Raw genomic sequence first — 25,876 nt, forward strand, 5'->3', positions numbered from 1 at the left:
ATAGGTACGAGTCAGTTGTCATTGGCAACGGCCTGGCCAATCAGGTGTCGAACCCGGACGTGGACGTGGACATAACGAAGCCAGACATTGTGATTCGCAGTCAGATTGCGGCTTTGAAGGAAATGACGAGCTGGCTCAAAGCTGCACACAGCGGCAACGACATCTCCATCGATAACGGTGAGGATGGTTGACGCTCGTTACGACTTTCTTCATGACATCATAAACAAGTTGAACACATCTGACCCCTCGTGTCTTCTTATTCTAGACGAGGATAGCAGCGGAGGGGAGGAGAGCGGCAGCGGCTGCGACTCTCCGCCCTGCGACACGGACATCTACTTCTCCACTCCGCCGAACCCCGACAAACCCGTCGTCGATCAGGTGGTGAAGAGCCTACGTCCGTCAGACGGGGGGGTCGCCTCGAAGGGAAGCATGGCGCTGGCGCTCTGCGGGCTGGCCCTGGCCCTGCTCGCCCCCCACTTGAGATAAAACTGGCTGGGCAAGAAGAGGAAGAGAACGACCAGGAATGACGGAGCGAAGGAGACAACTGTCAGAGAGACTTTAAAAAGACTGCCTTCAGGACCTTGGACTGTCCGCCATTTGGGGAGGGGGGGAGACTCTTCTTAATATTACAATAACTTCACTTTTAATTATTTGTATGTTTTTAAGGACATCAGTGTACAGGAATACAATTTTTCTTTCCAAGAAATCCACCTTTTTTTCCCCCCAGATAAGCCTTTACTCCTTACGGCTCTGCTGGAGCTCCACTGTGGTTCTGCTTGCAGCAACACAAACGTCATACAATTGTCTTATTTTGGCAGTTTAATCTCATAATACATTTTTGTGCCTTCTTCGGCGATCGCCATCTGATATCTAAACAGTTGCCCAGATGTTTGGCTGAACAGCGAGTGCCTGTGGTGGGACACATCTTCATATTTCTGAGGATGTTCCTTCTTTCCGTTATTCAGAGATTGTTTTTATGAATGTTAACTATCATTCGATTGCGCGCGCTGTGAATGTTTGCGTCTGTGCATTTATACATTTGTGTACGTCAGCCAGACAGAAATTAGGGAGTTGGCTGTTGATGGGGGGGCACAGTCGGAGCTTTTTGTTCGCTTCGAAGAGACGCTAAACATCTTCTCATCTCTTGGAAATGCAGCGAGAGAAGTTACAGCACAGGTATTTACGTTCGACCTGGAGATGGAATCGTCCTTTAGAAGAGCTTTTGGGGCGCTCCGCAAGCCCAAATGTGCATATTGTATGTCTGCTATGAGCATTATCACAACCTAGCTTTTTCTTTTCATTTTTATTTCCGAAATCAATTTTTTAATTTTACTTCCTCAGCGCAAACAGTTCAATAGTAAAGGTCGTACCTCACGCATGCTCTCACAGTCGATGCAATCTAGTGATGTTGAGTTGAACGGGTCTGATGGAGTGGAGAAGTGTGGCCGGAGAAGGACCCCCCCCCCCCCCCCGGCATTAACCCTAAAGAAGGCAGAGCTGACGAGTTCCGAATGGCCTTTTGTGTGGTACTGTAAGCTCAGGTCGGCACAGAGGATCTAACTCGATAGTCTCGCTCGTTTAGGAAGAGAAGGTGGCGACGCGTACGTTCATACAGCGAGAGGAGGAGGAACAAATGACAGTGCTTTGATCAAATGAAATCAAAAAAAAGATTATTTTAATACAGGGTTTTATGTCGAAGAGGTGTTGTAATGTTTAGCTATTTTTGGTATGAAGATATATATTAGGTACTACAGTGGATTTTACTGCTAGTTTAGCTGGTGGAAGAGGACAATGTGCACAGATATCGGGGGCATTTTTGGTCAGTGTGAACTGTTTTTATTTTTATTTTTTTAGTCTTTTTTTTGGTGCTCCTTTCTTTTCTTTTTTTTTTTGTTTTTTTTTGCCCCCGTCCCATAACACACACTTGTGCCTCCTGACCGGCATGTGTCGGTGTAAAGGAACTCTGGACCATTTGATCTGCCTGCCCTCATTCTCGCGTTCTCGTCATTTCAGCTGGAGGTGGAATGTTGAAGTTTAGTCACAATTGCTACCAAAAGGAATGCAATGTATGGTGCCTGATCGATTCTTCTTCTCTGTTTACCTTGGTACATTATTAGCAACTTCTTCAGGTAAAAGAAGAAGAAGAAAAAAAAAAGAAGGATGTTGATGATTGATGATTTGTATCATTTATGTGCTCTGATTCCCTGTAGGGTGTTGGAGTATATCGTTACCAGCTGACAAGCACAACATAAGGATTTCTATATCTTCTAATGTTATAACCGGGTCTGTAAGTTGCATTAGCTGGCCATTTCATCTCTAAAATGACGCTGCATCATGTAGCTATTGTACAGTAACTTATGCATGTATTCTAACGTCCTTGTAAACATGCGTTTAGAACCAACATAGACGGTCCGAGATACAGCGTTCAAAATGTTTCCACATGCAAAACTTAGGTGACAGTAATTCATTTCTCAGCGTAATTGATTGAGTTGATCAGATTTGAGTATGCATTTTGTGAAAATTGAAATGGTTTTGCATGTTTCACATTCGTCTGCAGGTCTGACCCAGTTGGTAATTACTGGACACAACCTTTGTGCCTCTTGTTCGGCTTTGAAATTGACAGGTTGATTGTAAGCTTACATGAAATTTTCTTCCAAAAAAAAGTGATGTTACCAACTAACAGACTTCCAAATCAACGAGGAAATCGATATTTAGAATCTGACTTTAAAGGAACGACAAAGCAACCCACATAAAATCCTGACGCTTTTCATTTAAAAACAACGAAGCAGTGCTTCAGCAGCTTGATCCGGCGTTACCTCCAATTCAGTTCTCCTGATTTTTTTTTTTTTTTTTTTTTGTGTTCCTCCAACATTTCTACCAGGCCTTGTGCATGTGTTCGCGTCATGTGGAAGAAATGTGTCGAGTGTGAAGAAAACCTAACTTTCTGAGTGTGAGGAAAAGCTTTTGGGTGATGATGATGATGATGATGGTAAATGTCTGTGCTTGCGGGCCGGGGCAGCAGCGTTTTCCAGCCGACGGAGAGATGGCCCCGGCTGCTTGGATGTTGGTCATTTGATCCACAGAGCAACTTCAGTCTAGCGATGTACGAGTTGAGTTGGACAGGTGTTGAAAACCCTTCCATCAGCCTTTTGGCCCACAAGAACAGAAAAAGGACTCGTTTTCTGAGGAGAGACTGAGAAGAATAAAAAAAATAAAAAAATACAGTGTAAATAAAGAGCAGCCGGTTTAGATGTCTCTAAAAGAGGCCATAACAGTACATCAGATTTATACTTGTCAGAGTATCTCCTAAATGTTATGGAAAAAAACAAGAGATAGATGTTAAATTGTAAGAGAAAATGTATATTAAACATTTCTTAGTCTTGTTGAAATAAAGACTGCCAATATTTAAACGGTTGTGATTGGTCTCATTTCATCATCACTCTTGATTGACAGTTTGAACTGAGAGTCACAATAGTGTGGAAAGTAGTCCCTTCGTGATGCATTTTGAAACTGGAGTCTAAATGAAGCTGATGTTTTATATTTTTGCTTCTGAGAAACATACAGTAAGCCTTTCAAAACCGTTGACTTAGTGTATTTGTATAATAAAAAAACATGGAGTTCACACATTATTTGTAGAGCTTTCTATCAGGGCTGGCATGCAATGGCTAACATTAAGGCTTGTTTCACAGAGCTGAACTATTTTTATCACTCTTGTCTTTGCATTTCTGTTTTTTTTTTTTTAAATCAACATGTCACATGTTATCAGACATCCGTCTACTGAACAATCAATGAATGTTCACTTTAGGTCATCGTATGTGTCCCGATCATCACTCGGGTGAAACAGAAGTCCACTTCAGTTGCTCCCTATTCTTTCACTCTACACAATATGTCCAGTGTGGCTGTCTCTCTACCTCACAGTGCCTCAAGTAATAGTGGTACAGGCTCACTTTGTGATCCTCATATTGTATATATTCCTCTTAAATGTAACTTAGGGTCCCTTTTTATTTCTTCCTTTCGTACAACTTTTATATAGTTCTATTTCATTGTTTATATTTTATTCTAAATCCAATATTTGAATATCGTATACATTGTGTGTTTAGCATGGAGGGGGCTACTAATGTGTTGTAAAATAACAATAAAACGTGAACCTTGAACAACAGTTAGTTACTTAAACAAGTTCAGTAGTTCTTTTCATCCTCATCCAGCGGTGGGATTACCACAACAAATCACAACCAAGACAAAGGTCGTGTCCAATGTACTGTTGTGGACATTTAGGGATTTAAATGATTTATGGAGATGTCTGTATTCTATAGATACACATTGCTTTAAGTTGATTGTGATATGTATTAGACTCACTATATGTAAATTGAAGTGTTTTTAGCTAAAGCAAACAGGAAATTAAATAAAATCATAGAAATTAAACTATTTTGTACGTCAACACCAGAATTATATTCCTTACAATGCAGAGAGCCCTTTGAGACAACTTTCAGACCAATCGCTTAGAGAGATAACATTTATATAAAATAGGATCTGTCCATTTAAATACATAAAGAGAATGTGGACAAAAATACATCAGAAGAATTCACTTTTTTTCTTTGGTGTCAGCCCAAAAAAGTATAAATGGGGTGGAGTTGCAGTGGGGAACTCCTCACCTCACCCTCACCACTCCTCACCTCAGTATGTCCAAAATATCCTGACAACACTAACTCACACTTTTCTCTTTGTTCATTGTTGTTTTGCAAGACACATTAAGCATCTGCCTGTGTGACACTTCTGGTTTAGATGTGGTCTGTTTTTTTACTCCCATTTAACTCAGGGGAGACACGGCAGCTATTATGAGATATATTACCTAATAGGTAGGCCTACTATCATAACATACACTAGAAACCTATCAACCTTTTCCTGACTAGGCTTGAAATATAAAAAAGTCCTGCTTTTTCAAAACGTAACCTAAACAAGCACGTTTAGATATGTCCTACGCTCTACTGACTGCAGCTGCATTCTGAGTATTTGTGTCTCTTTTTTCCCGTAACATTCGTGTACCACTGAAACCTGTCCGGCGGAAGTTGTGCTCACGGCCTCGTCACAAAAGAAATGGCGAGCGGTATCGGCAGTGAGTAATATTTTATAAATCTTTCTCTATTTTCTTCCTGATTTCATAACAAATGTATCAGCAAACACACTCCAAACATTACAGTTCATTTGGTTTGGTCGAACCTGGTAGGGTCGTTGCATGAAATAAAACCGTTACGCCGTGTGTGTGTCTCGTGAATGTGTCCCCCGTAATCAACACTGCTAAGCTAACGTTACCGTTACTGTTTCAATTTGTAGCAAACGCTAAGTGTATGGTATTGTCTGCAGAACCATGGCTTAGTTACTTGTAGCTGTTGCATTAAAGCCCCCGTACTTGTACGAAAAAATACGAAGTGCTACAGTATTAGAAGCATCCTCTAAATACGATGCAAGCTAGCAAATTACTGTAAACAATCTAGCTAACAGTAGCTAGCTAGCGAACTTTGACAAACAATAAAAAATAAAAACCTACACGACTACAAGGCTCACCAGCGCTGTTGCTGCTGGCTGTCATACGTTTTATGTTTGTATCATTAATACATCACAGACAGTAGGGTAATTAGGTTGTATGGAGGATAAAGACCGCAATTGTATAGTAACTGGTGTGTGCAACCGTAAACAAATACCCCCGGAATAAAAACAAAACACATAACGTTAAGTTACCTGAGATGACAGTTTGTTAATGTAGACACTGACACAGCTTGTTTTACCAACTCTGACAGAGAACAATGTTACTGCTATGTGGACTTTAGTTGCTCATTGTTTGTGCGCTGACATAAAGCATTTATGTTAGCTAGTAACAGGCCACAGGATGCTAAGAATACCTGGACGTGTTATGACTTCACTGTATATTTGTACGTGTTTCACAGAACACAAGATACTGAATGTGGGACCAACGGAGCCCTGGTCCGTCAGGGAGAAACTGTGCCTGGCCTCCTCTGTTATGAGGAGTGGCGACCAAAACTGGTAAGAAAAAAAACCTGCTCATTATATTTATTCATCTGCTTTTGTCATTCACAAATAGGGCCAGCCATAGGCCATCAGAACACAGGCGATGTCTGTCTGTTGTATTAGACCGTCCATATGCTGGGCAGCTACAGCAGATTATTATATTATATATGAATAGTATTCTAGAAGCACCCAAGTATTCATTCATGTCTATACACACTTGGATTTGAAGTAGCATATTAGCTGCCATACATTATCTGGTTATGTCCATCTTTGAGGACATGGGGCAAAAGCTGTTAGTCTCAAGTCTCACCACTAGGGGTCAGACTTGGGCAACTTACATGTATACTATGTATATGTACTTTTTTCCCCACAATACCCTGGATTTCACTTTCACTTGTCTTAATTTATTCCCAATTTGAAAGCATTTCTTCAGTTTCCACATGAATGTATTTTCCGATTGTTTTCTCAACATGTGTGTTTATTCTGAGGAATGTCTCTCCGTCTTCCAGGGTGTCTGTAAGTAGAGCCATCAAGCCTTTCTCAGAGCCTGGCCGTCCACCTGACTGGTTCTCACAGAAGGTGAGAAATCTACAAAGTACAAACCTACAAATAGTTTCCCCCTTTTGTCTTCTGAGCTGATAACTATGCCGAGTTCTACTCAGGCTGTGGCCAAAATGTGCCTCAGGATAACAAGCGTTCTCTCTGTTCCCCAGCACTGTGCCTCACAATACTCCGAGCTGCTGGAGGCCACAGAAGCACCCAAGTCAGTATTCTAACACAGACATAGCCAAACACCTATATGCAGAATTATGATCATGTGTTGTCACTTTTGTTTGTTAACACAGGTTAACTATTGAGTGAGTTGACTTAAAGTGCTTATGCCGTCCTATACTCCAGGCGTAAGCGTGGTGAGAAGGGCGAGGTGGTCGAAACCATTGAAGATGTCATCGTGCGTCGGCTAACCACAGAGAGGATAGAGGAACTGAAAAAACTACTGCGAGACACACAAGAGCAGTACAGGTACATACACATTTAAAATCAAATATATCTTAACATGCATTTGATTGCGAGCCGTGGTCTTTAACCCGTCCGTGCTTTCTGTCCTGACAGGAAGTTGAAGAAGGTGGATCTGATACAGACGGGTCACATGGACTCCCAGCTGAAGGAGCTGTGGGCGGAGATCACACTGTGAGACTTTTATCAGTTCTTCTGTTTGATTAAAAAAAAAACAGATACTAACAAGAGATAAACAGAGCACGATCTGCATGCTGTAGAAAAACAGTTACAAAAAAAATGCTATTCAGTTTCTGTTGGACTTTAATAACTTTGATGATCCACCGACTTTTCATTCAACACCACCATGACAGAAATTTGCCAGAGAATGCCCTTAACTTCTTAGCTGTAGGTAGCCTCATGCTACACATCACATGCTACATTGTAGATGGCCGCTTGTGACTCGGCATCTGTCTGCTTTCCATATTTCTATTACCCCCCCCCCCCCTCTCCTATATACCATCTTCTCAGACTGTTAAACTGTGATTTTCCAACCCCCAGAAAGAAGAAGCAGGCTGAGGAGGAGGCGGAGCAGAAGAGGAAAGCCACAGAAACAGCGTACCAAGGTAGGTTCAGTCTGCACTGGTGAAGGCCCTCCGTTGAACTACTTTAGGAAATCAAAATATCTCGGCTCATGTGAGTATATGCAGAGAACGTCTTGGTTATCTCTGTGGTAGGTGTCGCCACACACTCCCCTCACATGACCTGGCATGCTGCGATACAGAGTTGCATCAAAACACAGTACTAGCAGTAGTATTTACAAATATGTCGTCTTCTATTTTGCCGAGATAAACGTTTCATAAACTTCATAGTAGTTGTAGTGCTGTATGGTTTTATGACTTTGTTATACTGTGTAGTTTCAGACGCATTGCTCTTTATGTTAAGGATTAACAGCATTCTATTTATAACATTTGTCAAATAGTACGTCAAATTTATATTCCAGTAATGACTCTTCCAGTCTATATACAACAAATCTGAAACTACTAGAATACTTTTATTTATTTTACTTGACAAGGGATTGTTTCTCTGATGTGCTTGGGTTGACATGACCGAGCGTTTACATGATGCGTTCCTCTTCATTTCTCTGATTCCTTGAAGAAGAAAGAAAAGAAAATAGATTTATTCTCTCTTCCTGATCTTCTCCGTCCATCACAGCTCGTCAGGCGATGAAAAACACACCCAAGCGTCTGCCCAGCGTAACTGTGCGTTCTCCTCTGGGTGCCAGCTCCCCCACCGTGGACTCTCTGGCTGACTCTTTGGTCCCCACGACACCCATGGATACAGGAGGTGTTGCCTCCGATGACACCACCACCACTACCACCACCACCACCACCACCACCACCACCCACTCAGTTGTAAGAACATCCTCTAATAGAGCAGTGTTGGCCTTATGTAGTTCTAGTCATGTAGCGGTGATGACATACCACAAGAATCCTGCCGATACAGAGAGAAAAATATGTTAAATAAGGTTTTCTTTATCCAGCTGAAACATTTCCACCTTCTCTACGCCATCTTTTTTTTTTTTCAACAATGTTTTATTATGAAGGGAAATTTCACAGTCGCTGTACTTCAGGTGACACACTGAAGTTTAATTCAGGCGTCACTGTAATAGATTTAGAGGCTGTTGCATACATTAAAAGTCCTCGATGTGTTTTTATTTTGAGATTTATTTCAGAACTACAGACTCCACAAAAGTGCCTATCTGTATCTCCAGTTAGTTTTTGGTCTCATTATGAGTCAGTGGAAAAAGATCATCTCACATTGTGGTGTTTTTGGCGCTGCCAGCTCCTCCCGGAAGGAGATGGTTGAGATACTGCAGCTCACTGATTCTTTGCTGCCTCTGCCAGGCCCAGGGGGTCGGAGTGTTCCTACCAGTGTCGGATGCTCCGGGCCCGGGGCCCAAAGACGGAGGCCTGGCCGCTCAAGTAGATGATTCGCCACAGAAGAGGCTCTTGACCCAGAAGGCCACGCCGCCGCCCTCCCCTCTCCTGTCAGAACTGCTGAAAAAGGGCAACCTCATCTCGGCCAGCCCCCGCCTGGTGAGAGCCAGATTACATCACCACATCCAAAAGTACAAGAATGCCCAGGAATTAAAAATGATATGACATCATACAAGGCATCATAAACGCCTCAAAGATATACACTGTGAACACCAATCTATAGAATGCCACTATGAACTTAAAATGGTAAAGCTTAATGAGCTTCTAATACCAACATCGTCAGAGATTATATCTTTATTATGTAGTTACATACGTGCATTCATTCACTGCTTTGGTGACTTTCTTTTAAAGACGGACTGCAATATTCTGATTTAATGTCAATGAATATTTTGAACTTAAATTTTTTCCCCCCACGGTGGGTCTACAAAGTCCTGGCAATGCTGGATTAAAACCCTTTACACTTTTGTGTTGTTTATTGATGTCAGGTTGGGGAGGGAGACTCTGCTGGAAGCCTCACCAATGGAGTTCAGACAGCCACTGCCTTACCACCTGGTCATGCGGTCATCACAGGTAAATACACTTTGCATAACTGTTTGTGCGTGCACACTAGGGGTGCAACGCATCACAAACCTCATGGTTTTTGAGTCGCGGTTCAGATCAGGAAAGAAAAGGGGAGGAGACAAATATAACTTTGCTTTCCATTTAAAGAACTTCAAGAACACTTAAAGCAAAGAACTTTGGGCTATAGTCTAACACGAAAACCACAATATTTAAGATATTTATTTTCAAATAGATGAGAATATCTACATTATTTGGGGAACGGGTAGCGCCAGATGTGTCTGTGTGACCCTCAGAGGGGGTGTGTCTGTAGCACCGGACTATAAAACTCCACTCCGCCGTCACAGCAGCGGTCACAGTCTTTTCCTCTTCATAGAAGAACGATCTTCATACTGAAGAGGGTGAGTGAGGGGATTTCGTAGCGTGGCTCAAGCACTTTAACCAGATTTGCACACAGATACATATGGTTCTGTGACATAAGTAGATAGAGGATAAAGGATCTTGGTCTGCACTGTTCATGGTGCACAGGAGATTAAGATACTGGGTTCAGACCTAATAATTACTTCCAGCCTTGCAGGTTTTCATTGTGTTCTCGTTTACTCCTCTGTGTGTGTGTGTGTGTGTGTGTGTGTGTGTGTGTGTGTGTGTGTGTAGACGGTGAAGCGGAAGCTGTAGTGAAGGCAGAGCTCGGTGAGGAGACCGGGTTGGTAGAAGAGGACCTCGTAGCGGTGTCTTACATGGGAGACGAGTTGGACCTGGAGACAGTGGGAGGCATCATTGCCATCATAGAGGAGAAGGTACATACTGTGCTTTCTATATTATATGTCTCCTTATCAGTTTGTCTCATTCACCATGAAAGAGGCAAGAACGACAATGATCAGAGCCTTTTTTATTTGTGTTAATTGGGGAGTATGTTCGACTTAAGTGAGTAACTGTGATGAAAGTTATAGTAGACACCTAATAGACAGTAATTCTGAGTGCGGACCTCTAGGTATGGCGTTATGTAACAAAAGCAACATTTTAGATCATATTGGCTGTGTACTAGTTCAGTCTTCAATCCTTCCTGCCTCTGTCCTCCCCTCCTTCATCCCAGGTCGACGACTCTGTTGAGGCCTTGGATGCGGCGGCAGTGGAAGCAGCTCTCTCCCTGTGTGAAGAGGCCGTCTCAGAAGGACACACCCTCCCCGGCCCCTGGGAGACCCAGGAGCTGAAGGCTTCGGACCCAGCGCCCGCCGCCCAAGACTCCGATCCCACTCAGGAGCCTCAGGATGTGGTCGCAATGTCAGCCCTGATTCCTGCCGGCATAGAGACCCAGAATCAACCAGAAATCAAAAGAGAACAGCAGCTCAAGGGAAACTGTGACGGACCTGAGGTAACGGGAAGTGATGTCACCTCTTCTGTCACCTTTGACGACGGTGAAACGGGAAGCGAGGTTGCGGAGGAGGGGGCGGCAGGGAAGGAGGCCCCTGAGGCGACGGTCAAGAGCGAAGGAGAGGAATGGAGCCAGCCAGAGCCCAACCCGCCATGCCTGGGTGGGTGGTGTCACGTCGCACGCATACAGAAATTCTGCTGATGTATTCATATATTTCTAATCCTCTCCTCATTTCTGTCCCACAGACTCCGAGGACAGCTCTGTGTCCGGGAGAGAGTCCAAGGTAACGCACTCACTCACACACACACACACACACACACACACACACACACACACACACACGCACAACCTTTTGTCAAACAGTCATTTTACCAAATATGTGTGTGTTCTTGAATCCAGGAGGTGAAGGAGGAGGAGGCGGGGAGTGAGGGCTACCCAGAAGAAGGGATGGAGCTGAAGGAGGAGTGCGGGGAGGGGGAGGGGCCCTATCTGTCGGAGGTGGAGCGGGCAGCCAGCGAGAGTGAAGATGGTTACGGCCCGCCCTCGCAGCACTACACAGCGGACTCGCTGGCCAGCAGCCCGGCCTCGTCTTCCCAGCTGTAGGTGTACACATGGTCGCACCAAAGGACTGCGATGATTGTGTCATAGTCACCATTTTTATCTACTGGGTGATGTTCAGTGGGGAAGTGGCTTGTGTAATACCAGAGTCGTGTCCGAATATAACCTCTGCCACAAACGCAGCGAAGCGTTTTGCTGATTCAAAACCAGATAAAGCTTAGCTTGCATTTGTCATGAGCGTTAGCGTCGTGACCTCTGAATCACATTTGGGCTCCATTTCTCCGAGCTACGCAGTCTCTGGCTGCTGACATTGAAAATTCTAACAGTGTGTACTTTTGTCTCCCCTTGCCTCTCTGCCTCTGGGGATTTCCCTTCTGCTTCTTGTTTCCATTCACCGTGCACTTCCCAATCCTTTCTGCATTCCCCCTCTGTCTTCTCTTCCTCTCTCACTCTCTCTCTGGTTCAGATCTACATGCGGTGAGGACCAGGAGGCAGTGCAGGCCCAGAAGATCTGGAAGAAAGCCATTATGCTGGTGTGGAGAGCCGCAGCCAACCACAGGTGGAGCTTCTTGCAATGCCTCAACTTCAGCAATGAATCAAAGTCTTTGTTGGCCAAAATACTTACGCAATACCTAAATCTCAGAGTTTTAGTGCCACGTGTTTTAAGGTAGTCACACAACCGTCCTGATTGTAATGAGCAGATTTATAAAGTACTCAGGCCATGAGTGCTATGCCTGCAGCGCAACCGCAACACCACTAAAACATTTTGTCTTTTTTTTTTACCCTTATTTATTCACTCAACTGATCACTCGTCTAAATATTCTATAAATGTTATCTATCTCCATGATTGTACTAAATCAATCTGTTTTGTTTTAGTTCAATGAATGCATTCATATAGTTTTGCCTAAAAACAGAACCTCACGGTGTGCATGTGATGAATCATTACATTACATTACAGTCATTTAGCAGACTCTTTTATCCAAAGCGACTTACAATAAGTGTGTTCAACATCGGTATTCAAGAGAACTGCTAGTCACCAGAAGTCATAAGTGCATCTCCTTGTTTACACAAGCATCTAAGAGCATAAACCAGAGCAACAATGCAGAAACAAACGAATACAAATACAATAATCGTAGGAGAACTCCTCCTAAAGTCATCAAAACTCCCACATTCCATGAAGCATGGTGTCTTCAATGGTAGCTACAGGCCAAATGCTATAAACAAATATTTATGTATGTTTTCTGATATTTGTTCCCCGTAAGTACAAGAGAAGCTGAGACAAGAGAAATGTTAATCGTGGCTAATATCCAATAGCAGCCAAAGATCTGTGAAACAGCTCATAACTGAGAGGAACACAAGCTGAGCTCTGGACTGAACTCCATCGTCTACGAGTTGTCTATTCAGCATTTTGTTGCTTTTTTGTGCTTTTTGCCCAACTTAAAATACTGGGGTTTTGACTACAAAATGATTTGATATACAAATATATATTTTTATGGATTCATGTTTCTCTCAGGTATGCCAGCGTCTTCCTGCAGCCCGTGTCAGATGACATCGCGCCTGGTTACCATAGCATCGTACACAGGTAAGAACACACACACTCACACACTCTCTTCAATCAAATTCCTTTGGATAAACGTTTCATAACTTCCCCTCCTGCTCCAGGCCCATGGACCTGTCGGCCATCAAGAAGAACATTGAGTCGGGCGTGATCCGGACCACGGCCGAGTTCCAGCGCGACATCATGCTGATGTTCCAGAACGCCGTCATGTACAACTCGTCGGACCACGATGTGTACCACATGGCGCTGGAGATGCAGCGCGACGTCCTGGAGCACGTCCAGCAGTTCCTCGCCACCCAGCTCATCATGCAGACCTCGGAGAGCGCCATCTCCGCCAAGAGCCTCCGCGGCCGGGAGGGAAACCGTAAGCCAGGAGAGCCGGCTGAGAAGGTGGGTTGGGCGACTTGTTGGGGGACGAATTAGGATTCCCTTAAAAGTCTGGCAAAGCGTCAAAGCAGTCAATAAAACTCCAACTCAAAACATTTCACTGTAAATGTTCGAAACTGTCTAAATATCTACAGTGAGCCAGGAAGACATTTTGGGTTATGGGGGAACTATTTTACTTATTCTGCTCTGAAACCTTCTCACGATATATTGTTGTTGTTGCATTCTTGTTTTCATAGAACCCTCAATTTGAACACATAACCAGGTGCCCATGGTGATAGCACAGGTCTATCTGGAGTGTATATCAAACATGCTACCGAATAAACACAAATGAGCACAAAGAGAAGAAAGGCGTTGGTTCTTAAGCCCAGCGAGAGATTGAGCGGGTCAATAGCTCAGAGAAATGTCCCCGGGCCCTTAGCTTTATGAACATGTGGCCCCCTGAACAACACATTAGAACAACCCCGGTGTATGGAGTGATCTCAGGAAACTGTCCACTAGTAGCTCCACTCAACTTGAGTGGTCTAATCAGAGTAACTGAAAACACCTGTGTGGCTCTCATCATGTCATTACTTACAGGTGATGAAAGGTCAGACGCGGGACAGTTATTTGTAGAAACTAACCGTTTTTATGGTTATAAAGGCTTTATTCATGAAGTAGCTTATCGAGCTTTTGAGCATTTATTATTGTTCAGCTTTAGAGTTTGATATGTTGTGTTAAGTGTGTATGAAGATACATTTATGTACAGTATGAAAAGGTAAACATCCAGTAACAAAGTCCTGCTACTATTTCCTAAACAGGTGGTTTGTGCAAATGAATGGATGGATGGATGGATATGTTACACAGACCCTGTTCATAGAGTAACGTGTTGCCATCGTTGTGGAATCAAGTCCCAGATGTGTTGAATTGACCGTACAGTCAGTGTGGTTCTCTTTTTGTTCTGGTCTGTGTTGGATCACTCTATCTTGCTGTATCATTTAGAGATTGTGTTCTTGATCCTAAGTGTTGACCACCACTGATGAAACTGTGTGTGTTCTCTCCTTCCATCAATGTGGGACAATTTATTCATGTGAATAAAACTAACTTCAACTGCTTCAAATGATAGGAGGAACAGTTTCGCTCTCTGTTTTGAACTTCCATTGAACGATATACTTCAGTCCACAGTCTGCTGAATCCATGCAACCCGTACATATGAGTTTAAAGAACTAAACACCAGCTCACTGCTATGACTGAATCCTTCCTCGCTGATTAACGTGTTGCCTACGATCACTCGGTGTCATGCAAGTGTGACTCAGCAGAGCCAGTGATGCCGATCCCTCCGGGCACTGATTACATGTATTGTATTTGCATTTCACATCATTGACACATTGTTGACTCTACGGGACACTTAAGAATAACTCCTCGTGTTGACGTCCTGCATGCTGACTGCACCTCTCCTCACTAACTTCTGTCTGTCTGCATCTGCCCGTCACTGACTCACCCTGCCTGTCTGTCTGCTTGTCTGCAATGAATGCTCATATTTGCTGTTGTGTGTGTGTGTTTTATTATGACTGTGGGAGTCTTGAGTGTCTAACAGCGTTCTCGTGGGTCATGACATTCTTAAAGTATCATGGAATTTAGAAACGGAATATCTGAGAATTTGCAACATTTTCCCAGGAAGTTGAGAATTATGGGTGATTTTTTTGCAAGTGGTTTACTTTCCAGAATGTATTTAAACAAGGCTCCACCAGAAAACACCTTAGTGTGTTGTTGGGTTGAAATGAGACAGTCACAACCTTTTTAGAGCTTGAATGAACCCAACAGTATTAACAACAACATTTGTAGTTCATGGAGGTGTTTGGACTGAATGGAAGTCGTGATGTTTTCCATCGTGGCCGTGATGGTTATGTGGTGTATGGTGCTTGTGAGCTGACTTAAACACATGTTTGTGTGTACGGGAGTGTGCTTGCCTGCTTGTATACCTGGTCTCAGGTGTGTTTATCTACGTCTGTGTATCCGTCTGTGTTTATCAATCTCACTTTTTACTGTGCGTGCGTGCGTGCGCCGTGCCGTGCAGCGGTCGCACGGGCGCTCTTTCCTCGCTGCGCTTCCCTGTTTGACGCAGACTTGTATGAAACTTGCTTTCTCACGCACCTGTGTGTGTGTTTTCTCTCTCTTTCTCACTGCAATGTTTGTCCTCCTACAGGACAGTGTCCCAATGGCCTCTCCTGCTTTCCTTCTCTCTCTCTTTGTAAGTATTCAGGTTCTCCCTCAGATTTCACCAGAACCAGGCCACGCTACGCACACGCCTGTCTCAAAGCAAACACACACACACACACACACACGTAACACACTCTGTACACATCTGCTTCTACCTCTCATCTCTTTTCTTTCTCTTATTCAGTTCGTTAGTGGCATTAAAGGAAGCAAAATAAAACTAGAAAGGTATTATTAAAACTGACCACTCTTATCGGTGTTAATCAGTAATATTCTAACTGTAGATATTCAACAGTTCCCATTTAAACATTTTTGGTAATGTTACCACGGTTCTAAAAACTAGTAGTTAATTTAAAATGATAACATGAAAATGAACAACAGCTCACTTTAAGGTACACAATCATTGTATTTCCTTTCCAGGTGCATTAAACAAATCCTTATGAGTCGGGCACGCTGGTATTAGCAGATGTATCTGTATCAGTGTATATGACGAGCAGTAAGTTGCAGTATAGAAATGCCAAACTAGGTCTGAGCTTATTTACAAACAGGGTTGTTTTTAACGTAGTTTTCTTACCAGGAAGCACTGACTAGTTTATATTTCAGCTGCACATCGTGAGTGTGTGTGTTACCGTTGTGTGTTTCTGTTAAAATACATATTTACCATGAGATCTGAAACACTTCCCTAAAAGTATCAAGTGGAGGCAATTTCTCTTTATAGTGTACTCATGTGATTTAAAGCCTCGGTAAGGCTGAAGATGAACGACTAAATAAGAAACAGAGTTAATAGAACCATCCATAATGTTGTTGATGAAGAGTTTTAACACTGATAACTCTGATCTGCTTCGTCAGCACTGTGCGCTTTGATCAGATTTGACAGATGAGCGACAACCTCACAATCTCAAATGTTTTCCTGGATCCTGATTGGTGCACAGCAGGCTCAGTAGTCTTTGTTACACTGTGTCCGGGCGTGTCTTTTACAGATACGGAGCGTCATCGACCAATACCTTTCCTCGAAAAGTCTCAGTTGTAATCAGTAACACCGGTGTTTATTGACCCGTGGGAAATTTCCTCACCAAGGCACCCCCCAGTGCACCCAAGTAAGTGACATCACTTTTTCCCGACTGAGCCACGATCACCTCAAACCAGAGAGAAAAATATCCACGAACACAGAATCCTTTCATGTGAACTGAAGATGTCGTAACTCTGCAGGACTTCATCCCTCAAAGTGAAAGCAGGTTTTTATGGCCTTTACGAAAGACAATGGTATTCATTGTTAGACTTAGCTTTGGATTTCCTTTCGGTCAAACACGATACAACTTCTTTGACTTGAGACGTGTCCGACTTTGGACTGTTTCTCTAACACTTCTTTGTTTTTCCTCTTTGTTGAGCGTAGTTGTCCAGTTAGTCAGGTTGTGATGGGAAGGTGAGAAAGACTAAACTTTAAGTAGTTCTACAGAAGAAAAGACCAAACAAACAGACCATCGGTGCTCAGCCTCACTGGGCTGTATAGATGTGTGGTATCGATAACTAAAAGGCCTCTTTGTCTCTCTCTTCCTCTCTCTCACGGTTTCACACACAGCTCTGAACACACTGTCCTTGTCACCCTCATAAACTTTAAGTTCTGTTTTGACACAATGTCCTCAACGCGCGCGCACACACACACACACACACACACACAGGCTCCCGTAACCTTTCATCACCCAAGCTTCCGTCGACCTTCGGTTAATGAGTCCATGCTGGTTTCCTGTGTTTTTCTGTTTACGTGTGATTGTCCGTGTCTTTGCATGTTCTAATTTATTTTCTCCTCCTTTTATTTTGAAATCTTCCTTCTTTTTTTTTTTTGGTCATCATGTTATTTGTTTTTTCTGTTCTTCATTTGGAGAGGAAGCCTTCCGAGGTGGACTTTGCTGTTTATTTATTTTTTTGTGCGGAGCTGAAGCGCGTGAGGAGGCCTGACGCTGGGCCTCCCTTCACTCTGTCCACCTGACCGTTGACCTTTGCATCCTTATGTGAATTTTCTTTTCCCCGTCTCTCTCTTTCTTCCCCTCCCCCCCCCTCGTTCTCGTCTGTCTCTGTGCTGCAGGACGGAGGCACTAGGGGTCGCCGTAGTGCCATGGAGGCCGACCTCAAAATGAAGAAATGAGATTTCAGACCGCGAGACACTTCGAGAGACAAAGAGTCCCTCAGAGAAGGTGGAGGTGAATACTGAATGCTCACTTGTTTTCTGAAGAGGACTGTGCAGTCTCTGTGTATGTATGTGTGTGTGTGTATGTGTATACACACTTATTCATCTGTACTTTGGCGTAGACGAGGTCATATGTGGACGGTTACGTCTGTCGGTGTGTCTGAGAGAGCTGCACAGAGCTCCTTCTCCTCATATGATTGGTTTACGTGCAGCGCCATCGGGAGTTCACTCCACCCTCCCCACGGATCATTTCACCAGCAACGGTAGTCGTCCCTCTGCTGAGATGGAGCAGAGAGAGAAAAAGAACATGTTCACCAGCAAAGGTTTGTTTGGGATCAAATGATGAAGGACACGAGGAGCTCTACTCGCCCGATCTGATCACGTTGAGTCGTGGATGAGTTAACGCTCGTTGATTGGCTGATCCGTTTATTGGAGTGACCTGCACCGAGCTGTGCCCGGCCCGCGTGGGCTGAAACGATATCGGACGGCAGGAAGCAGAATGGCCACGTGACGAGTCATCATGTACAGGTCCACAGATTGAAGAACTACTAGTACTGCATGTTGGTCTGTGATCACTGCTAAAACATTAAAGTGAGATCCACTTCAAATGTATCACCAATCTTTACAACAAGAGTGTGTCTGCCGTTGCCAGTTTCACACTCTTTGCATTCAAGTACACTCATGCATCTGAAAATGTAATATGTTTTTTGTTTGTTTTTCCAAAGTCCAGAATACAATCTAGCTATCATGGATGTCGTTTAATGCATATATTGTTTGTTTACATGTAAAAGATCACCATTTGCCAGCAGACTTGACAATTTCAAATTCCGGAGTGTCCTTGAAAGCACCAACAGCATTGTCAAAACAGTGGCGCAGTAGGTCAACACGTTTTTCACGTGATTAATTATCTTAACCTCAAATGACACAGCTCTTTTGTAAAGAATGGAAACCAACAGCTGCCTTTTGAAGGTAGCGATCAGAAAAATGTCTAAAAACGAAACAATGTATTCTTCGTGAAGTAGTTGGCTGTGTTGTAAACCGCGGGTGTTTCGTTGAGTGTGTTAATGGGCTGAAACGTAGGATGTGGTCTTTGTTGTTGCTGAAATAGTGTTGATGCATCCCTACACTAAGGATGTAGCCAGTGTGCTACGCAGATGGCATAAGAAACTTGTTTGTGTAATGTGTCTTAGACGAGCGTACAAAAAACAAGTTTTGTACCTGTGAGATGGATCATGTAGAGTTGTGTTTGGGTAGCTGATACATGTGTTATGTTGTACATTTGTTAAATAAAGATTTGATCTAAATCCAAAACAGAGTTGCATATTTGCTTTAGAGATTTAGTCTTAATCCCTAAATGGTCAATTCATCTCTAAATAATTTACCACCAGCTGCATTCAGTGTCTTAAGTGATCGGACTGTGAATAATCGTTTTCCCCGACTCGTGAACAAGTTGCGTGAGTGAGTCAAAGTATCGGCCCCAGAATTGAAGGCGTCTTGAATATGTATGGTATGTGTGCTGGGTAAAGTGTTTTTACAGTACATTTAGCATACTCTATGTACAAAGTGTGTAGAAGTACTTCAAATGCAAGCACAGGACCAAGACATCGTGGTGTGAAACATTTATTTTTACAATTGCATAAATATAGAAAGTACAGCACAATTCAGGAGCGAGACCCGCCCAGTCCTGGACGGAAGCTTTTAATGTTTAGAGTGAACACTTCTAACATTCATCCATTCTGTGCAAAACACTGTATTCATCAGCTAAACAAGCCGCTCGACCTCCTGCTCCAAGTCAGACATTCATACATGAATAATGAACGCTCCTGCTCTTTAGCTACAAAGTATGACACAGCAAAACTCCAGTGCAGTTCAGGCCGAACCTTTGCCTGACAACGTTGAAAATAAAAATTCACAAAACAAATAGGTATGGTGAAACTGGTTTACGTTCTTAACTTCCTAGTTGAAATCGTGGATGACGGGGCTGGCTGAGGAGTAGAGCTTCCTCTTCACCAGCCGGTACTCCGGTCTCAGCTTCAACACTTTGTTGGTATCGAATATGTGCTTGAGCTGGGGCCAGCCACCGTCCCCGTGTGCCTTGAAGATCACAGACAGCTCAAATGTCGGGGTGACACTTGGGTCCAGCAGGATGCTCCCCGCAGACATCGGGCCATCTTTGCCGTCCACGTAGACTTTGATGGAGGCGCCCCGGAGGCCGCAGGGCTCGCCGACAGAGGAGCGCACCACGTCCTGGCCCACCCTGGCGGTCATCTGGTGAGGCAGCAGCAACATCTGGCAGTGGAGGGTGGAAGCTTTGGCCTCCGTCAGGCAGTGCTCGATCTGTCGGGTCACGTCTTGCTGCAGCAGCCGCTCTTCGTGCTCCAAACCAGCGTCCATGTTGGCAACTGTAGACGGATACCAGAGGTGTTAGAAGATGTGCCCGTCTCAGTCACAACATCTTTTAACAAGAGGGGCTGCCAGTAATGTGACCAACGTCACATGCAAGTACAGTGCAGCGCAACTAAAGCAAGAATCTGATCCTCATTACGTTTACATAATCATGTGATAATGTCTTGCAAAACTGCACTAAAATACATGAGTCATCAGAATTAGGATGAGCTGTTGAAACAAACCTTAACATCAGCTGATCAGAGACCTGCATGAGTTACATCCAGAGACTGTTACATCGGAAAGATCAGCCAATGGCTTATTGGTTACTGTAGTACTTATCTCGACTTTTTTTTATTTTTTTATTACGTAGGCCTAATTGTGTATCTTTAACAAAACTACGTTCAACTTTTTAAATTACTTACAAGGCGAGTTGTTTTGTCTCTCGTCGCAGCTCTCGACGCTCCCCCGCCGGGCTGAGCTCGTCCCTCGGTCCGGGGACGTGAGCTGGAGGAAATACTTTCCGATCATCTCTACGGCGCTTTCCTCCTCCGACGGGACGGGCACTCTGTGTCCAAAGAGCAGCGCAGCGGTATAGACCATCCTGATGTGTGTTCGTTAAGCTCCGGTGTCTCCTCCAAACGTTTGCTCGGTGTCTCCTCCATGTATTCACTTTGTTGCGATCGCAGCGCTGAGCGGTGAGCGCGCAGCTTTTATACCGGAGGAGCGGCGGGTTGCATCAGTCGTGTGGGCGTGACTGACAGGTTCAATCGAGAAGGTTCCCGATCTCACGCAACATGTCTGGGCATTGCATTGCAACGGCGTTTGGGTCCGGAACCTATGAGGGACCCCTGGTGAAACGTAACTGTTTAGTATGTGGAATAAAAGTCATAGTGTAGTACAGGGGAATTAACATTCACAGAGAGAAGTCGCCAACAGTTGTATTAACGTCTGTATGGAGTCAACAACTGACTGACTGTCAAATCAAATAAAGAAAGTTCAATTAAATAATATCTCAACAATATTTACTGTCAGTTTTCAAATTGAACTGGATGAATTATGAATAATACTCTAATAATAAATAAATGTTCTTCTCTCGTTTCAAGCTAAATAAGGGCTGCATTCAAGAATACATTTAAGAACAGAAAGCTTTTGAAAAATGTGCATATCTGTGGTTATTGAAAGCACTTTCAGCTCTATAGCTCTCATCATTGTTGTATATTAACATATTAAGATTCTGATCATATTGGGCTCTTGGGTTTATTTTGTGAGTGGGTACGTTTGTTCAAACGAGTTCTTTGTCACGTAGTGGAGCTTCACATTACCGCATTTATTAATCGCCACGGTCTGTGAACACGTGACCTGGTGTTAAGAAGAATGACGACATAAGAGTCTGACTGTCCATTCTTCTTTAAAGCCTCTGGTTTTGCTGTCAGCTTTTCTCTTTTTGGGGACTTCAATGTGAAAAAGTCCTATAGCATGTTGAAACAAAGTCGTAAAATGTTATATGCCAAAAAAAGTAACAAATAATAATAATAGAAATGTCATAGTATAGCATGTTGAAAACATGATAAAGTCAAAAAATAGTAAGTTGAAAGAAGTAATCAAAAGTCTTTAGTATATCAAAATAATTTAAAAAGTCTATTATTTACAGAAAAGTCGTAAAGTATGACATTTCTTTATGATATAGCTATTATGATCATTTTTATGACCTTTTTATGACATGCTATATTATCATTACTTGTTAAAGTATTTCTATGTTCACACTATGCGACACGACTATGACGCAAGATTAGTTATAACATACTGTATTATATTTTTATGGCATATTTTACTAATACAACATACATTTTCCATCAGTTTCTATGACATATTTTGGCATAATATACTATGACATTTTGATGACATAATATACTATGTTTTTTGAAATCCACACTTTAATATAGTTAGAATTTTATTTCTGATAGTTCTCCAAAAGTTTTATTAAAACGTCTATTTTTGCATTCTTATATATTAAGATATTAACATTAACACATTTTGCTTCACTGCACCACCTTTATTCTTTTTGTACAAAGTTTCTTCAATCAATGTGATCAGTCACAAAGCAAATGCACCTGTAATGATGATCAAATAGCATTGGCTGATATATGATACTTGTATATGCTATATTATAGTAAAGTTATAAATAAATAGACTTCTTCCTTTCACTGTGTTCTTCGACCGTAACCTAAACTTGCTGTAAGGTTTTAAGCAAACTGTGTTTTGTGATAATTCTTCAATGTCTCCAAAGATCGAGTCAGAGAGGATCAAATAATTGAAGCTAATATATAATAAGGACTTTATTATAGTAAAGTAATAAATAGAAAACACTCAATAGGCCCTTCTTCTGCATTATGAAGGTTTTTTACGTTTGAAACCTAAAGTTTATTCTTCTGATAAAATGTCCGTACTTTCACTTTTGTACAATTTTCAATGCAGGGCATTTACATTGAATAGAGCAGCTTATTATTGTTGTATTTTTAGGACTTCCACCACTGTTGATAATTGATGTAAAAATGTTCAGTTGAAAACTACTGATAGATTGAATGGGCATTTAGGCTGCAAGGTAAATCTACCAGCTGATGACTCATATATAGGTCATACATGATGTGGTCTGAGTAAAAGATAAATGATTTAATCTGGCCGTAGAAAAGTTGATAACCACAACAACCTCTCAGAGGGGACATCTTCTTATACTACTGGCTACTGCTATGACAAATTAATTAATAAAAACAATGTGCCAGTAGTACATATTCTTTATATGTGCATTAAAAAAAACATTTAAAGAGAAACCTAAATTACAAAAACAAAATTTAATCTATTTTTTAATCAAATCATGTCAGTGCAGCAACAAGTAACATGATCCAGCAAGGGGGAGGTATGGGCACACAAATAGAATAAAAAGCTCTATGAACCTACAATCTAAAGATTCAAATGTTGAGAAAGGCTTAAAGATCTCTCACAGGAGGTATTGAGTTCCCCTCAGATGATTTTTAATGTGGTTCCTCCGAGAGGGTGTTGTTCAGTCTGGGGGAAAAGTGTGATCATCTTTAAATCTGAAGCCCAGACAGTCAGAAGTGACCCACCTGGGAGAGCTGATCTACAGTCCTCCACAACACAAAACCAAACCCCCCTGACAACCATGGGATGACGTATGAGTCAGGTTTCCAGAATGTGATTCAGGCCTGAAGGAAAAATAATGGAACAACACTGAAGCTGAAGGCAATCTTCCACAGGTGGAGTTTAACCTTTAGTCTGCCTGAAATGTTGATTAAGTAAGAGAAACTAACTTTAAAAGAAACAGTGGAGGAAATATACAATATGATTTTATGTACAATAATTTGTTGACATAGTGCAAAATAATGAACTTTGATCAGTTCATATACATATCATTGATACATTGTTATGGAATTTTACAGTTTTCCTAGTGAAACAAAAACCTGTAATGCATACATCAGACTTTGGATTTTATTTTGACAAATATGCTGTAATAGTTCCATCAAATGATCTTCCTGGTTGGATCTTAAAAAGCCACATTAGCTAGTGTGTTTTAATGTAAGTTACCAGTAAACCAAACCCTCAGACCTGCTCTCAGTGTATGCACATCAAATTCCTGTGAGCGTGTGTTTGTGTGTGTGAGCATGTCGGGTCTAGATACTGGCATGAGCCCTGCCTCACTCACAAGTGAGTAACAGGTTCTGACACACGCCATTCACACACAAACACACACCTGGTGGAGCATCGGACGTGTATAAACTAAACACAGGACTATTTTTTTTTTCTCTGAATATGTATGCGTCCCCTACGGCCACATAACATATTCACCCAAATTAGATCCCCAACTGGTTGACAAATAATAGTAACCATTGTACTTCTTCATTAAGGAAATGTAAACTGGTTTTAGCTGCCTTTCACTGACTCCCAATCAGTTGTATTAGTGATTTTATTGTTAACTTTAAGTAGCTATTGTAATCTTTATATTTTAGTTTATTTAATTTACTTTACTTTACTTAATAGTAAATTGCTTTTGTTAGAGTGTACTACTTAAATAAAGTGTATATATGTATCAGGCGACATTGTTAAGTTGAGAACATGTTGTCCCAGTGACTAATCTGGGACACCTGAGAACATGATTATTTAAAACATAGAAAGATAAATCTATTTGCGTTGTGGATTGATAGTGGGGAAGAGTGCTACAGAGAAAATAGTCACATCAACATTCTCTTCAGCCGGTGTCTGGCGGTCAGGTTTCACAGTGAAGTCATTGCTTCACCTTAAAGTCCACCCCACTGGCCTGACGTGACAGCAGGCACTAAGCAGGAAGGTAGTTTTTTTTTTTTTTTTTTTACAAGTTAACCTCTCACGCTTGACTCACCTTCTGGAGAAATCTTACTGCTGTGACATCACTTCTGCTAACCAATCAGGTTCAGATAAAATGCTGCCATCAGAAAGACTCACCACTGAGGAGGACGTTTCTGTGGAGCTGAAGGGGAACTACGGAGTGAAGTGCCAGTATGTGCTCACCACCTCACCAATATTGCCTGTGGGTAAAATGTGCCTTTGACTCTGGGCTTGAGTCTGAAACACAAGTCTAGTGTTATATATATTTAACCGTGGAACAAACCTATCCCCTCTACATTTGTCAGTTCGAAATGTCTTGACTTTAATGTACACAAACTAAGGGAACAATGAGTCACTGTTAGAAGGTAAACTTGTAACAACAATAATCTGTGTTTCCAGCAGGTGACATCAGTGTGTCAGCTGATGTCACCTGCCTGTGATGTAGTGGTATTGGTGGAGAACAGGTCCCACCTGTCTCTGACAGCCCTCAGCCACTGCAGCCATGACTAAAACTCACATGTCTGCATCAGAGAGTGAGTATTGTTTGTTTTTTTAGAAGTCCTTATCTAACACGGAAGGAACTGGGTCAAAATACTAATTCTTATCAGTGGCCTGATGAAATAACTGCCTGAAGTGGACAGGTTACTGACAGATGCAATGATGCTGCTGCCTGCAACAAAGACCTACCTCATATTACACTATGGTCTGCTGAGCGGTGACACAAAATGGAAAGAAGAAACCAATCCCACATCACTACTGAGAAACAGCAGGGTTGTTTAGTTTTTTGTTTTTTTACTTGACAAATTACTCAAATATGTCAAAATGAATGGACCAGCTGAATAATTGACTTATTCACACGGCATATATTTGATATGACTCCAACAAGACAAAGAGTCAGCAGCCACGCTAGAGGCTCTGTAAAGCTGATGATAAGCAGGTATAATATTTACAACGGTCACCATCTTAGGTTAGCATATTAGCATGCTAGCATTTGCTAATTAGAGTGCCCCTATGCATTGTGCGCTGCCGAGTACTTTTTTATGAATGTATCCAAATGAAAGGAGATTGTCATCCACAAAACGTTCCGTAAGGCAACGACTGGATGCTGAATGGCTTTAACTGAAGGCTTGCGAGTTGCTTGAAAGTAGCTGTGTCTGAAATTTGTTCAGAACGTGTTAAACTGTATAAAGCCAATACATGCGGCATATTACAGCTTCTGTAGGCCGGAGTGAAGCAAATTAACTGCGGAATATTGAATATCCATTGAATTCCCATATAGCAAC

At 42.4% G+C, this 25,876-nt stretch overlaps 3 protein-coding genes across 5 annotated transcripts in view; 2 read left to right on the forward strand and 1 right to left on the reverse strand.

Moving 5' to 3' along the window:
- Window positions 1–3,410, forward strand: part of gpc4 (glypican 4) — a 30,057-nt gene extending 26,647 nt beyond the window's left edge. Inside the window, exons 8-9 of the mRNA XM_031857909.1 lie at window positions 5–177; window positions 266–3,410. Of these exons, the coding sequence (XP_031713769.1) occupies window positions 5–177; window positions 266–486 (394 nt within the window). The 3' untranslated portion in view covers window positions 487–3,410. The remainder of the gene's footprint in view (window positions 1–4; window positions 178–265) is intronic.
- Window positions 3,411–5,050: 1,640 nt separating this feature from the next.
- brd8b (bromodomain containing 8b) lies at window positions 5,051–19,139 on the forward strand. Of its 3 annotated transcripts, XM_031858025.1 has the most exons (19): window positions 5,051–5,113; window positions 5,943–6,039; window positions 6,534–6,603; window positions 6,738–6,787; window positions 6,922–7,044; window positions 7,135–7,212; window positions 7,579–7,643; window positions 8,233–8,432; window positions 8,925–9,116; window positions 9,503–9,587; window positions 10,230–10,372; window positions 10,669–11,107; window positions 11,193–11,230; window positions 11,347–11,546; window positions 11,972–12,064; window positions 13,019–13,087; window positions 13,168–13,453; window positions 15,633–15,677; window positions 17,727–19,139. In XM_031858025.1, the coding sequence occupies exons 1-19, from the start codon at window positions 5,095–5,097 to the stop codon at window positions 17,784–17,786; spliced, it is 2,352 nt and encodes a 783-aa protein (XP_031713885.1). In that variant the 5' UTR covers window positions 5,051–5,094; the 3' UTR covers window positions 17,787–19,139. The 3 variants fall into 3 exon arrangements, with proteins under 3 accessions (XP_031713885.1, XP_031713886.1, XP_031713884.1); XM_031858026.1 differs by lacking the exon at window positions 15,633–15,677; XM_031858024.1 differs by lacking the exon at window positions 17,727–19,139 and having other exon boundaries at window positions 15,633–17,704.
- A 294-nt stretch (window positions 19,140–19,433) lies between these two features.
- LOC116389381 (DNA damage-inducible transcript 4-like protein) lies at window positions 19,434–20,892 on the reverse strand. The gene is made up of 2 exons (XM_031858027.1): window positions 20,639–20,892; window positions 19,434–20,230 (listed from the first exon to the last, which is right to left on the reverse strand). Exons 1-2 carry the CDS (start codon window positions 20,814–20,816, stop codon window positions 19,785–19,787), a joined length of 624 nt encoding a protein of 207 aa, XP_031713887.1. The 5' UTR covers window positions 20,817–20,892; the 3' UTR covers window positions 19,434–19,784.
- Window positions 20,893–25,876: the final 4,984 nt, after the last annotated feature.

This window comes from Anarrhichthys ocellatus, unplaced genomic scaffold, assembly GCF_004355925.1.
Source record: "Anarrhichthys ocellatus isolate YVR2014 unplaced genomic scaffold, GSC_Weel_1.0 scaffold19, whole genome shotgun sequence".
NCBI classification, from domain to species: Eukaryota; Metazoa; Chordata; class Actinopteri; order Perciformes; family Anarhichadidae; genus Anarrhichthys; species Anarrhichthys ocellatus.

Bases quoted from the DNA above. Each gene is read 5' to 3' on its own strand.
- brd8b (XM_031858024.1), top strand. The intron at 11,547-11,971 runs GTAGGTGTACAC...TCTCTGGTTCAG, and splicing joins CCGGCCTCGTCTTCCCAGCT to ATCTACATGCGGTGAGGACC. The intron at 13,454-15,632 runs GTGGGTTGGGCG...GTCCTCCTACAG, and splicing joins CAGGAGAGCCGGCTGAGAAG to GACAGTGTCCCAATGGCCTC.
- LOC116389381 (XM_031858027.1), bottom strand. From the start codon at position 20,816: ATGGTCTATACCGCTGCGCTGCTCTTTGGACACAGAGTGCCCGTCCCG. The intron at 20,231-20,638 runs GTAAGTAATTTA...ATCCGTCTACAG, and splicing joins GAGACAAAACAACTCGCCTT to TTGCCAACATGGACGCTGGT.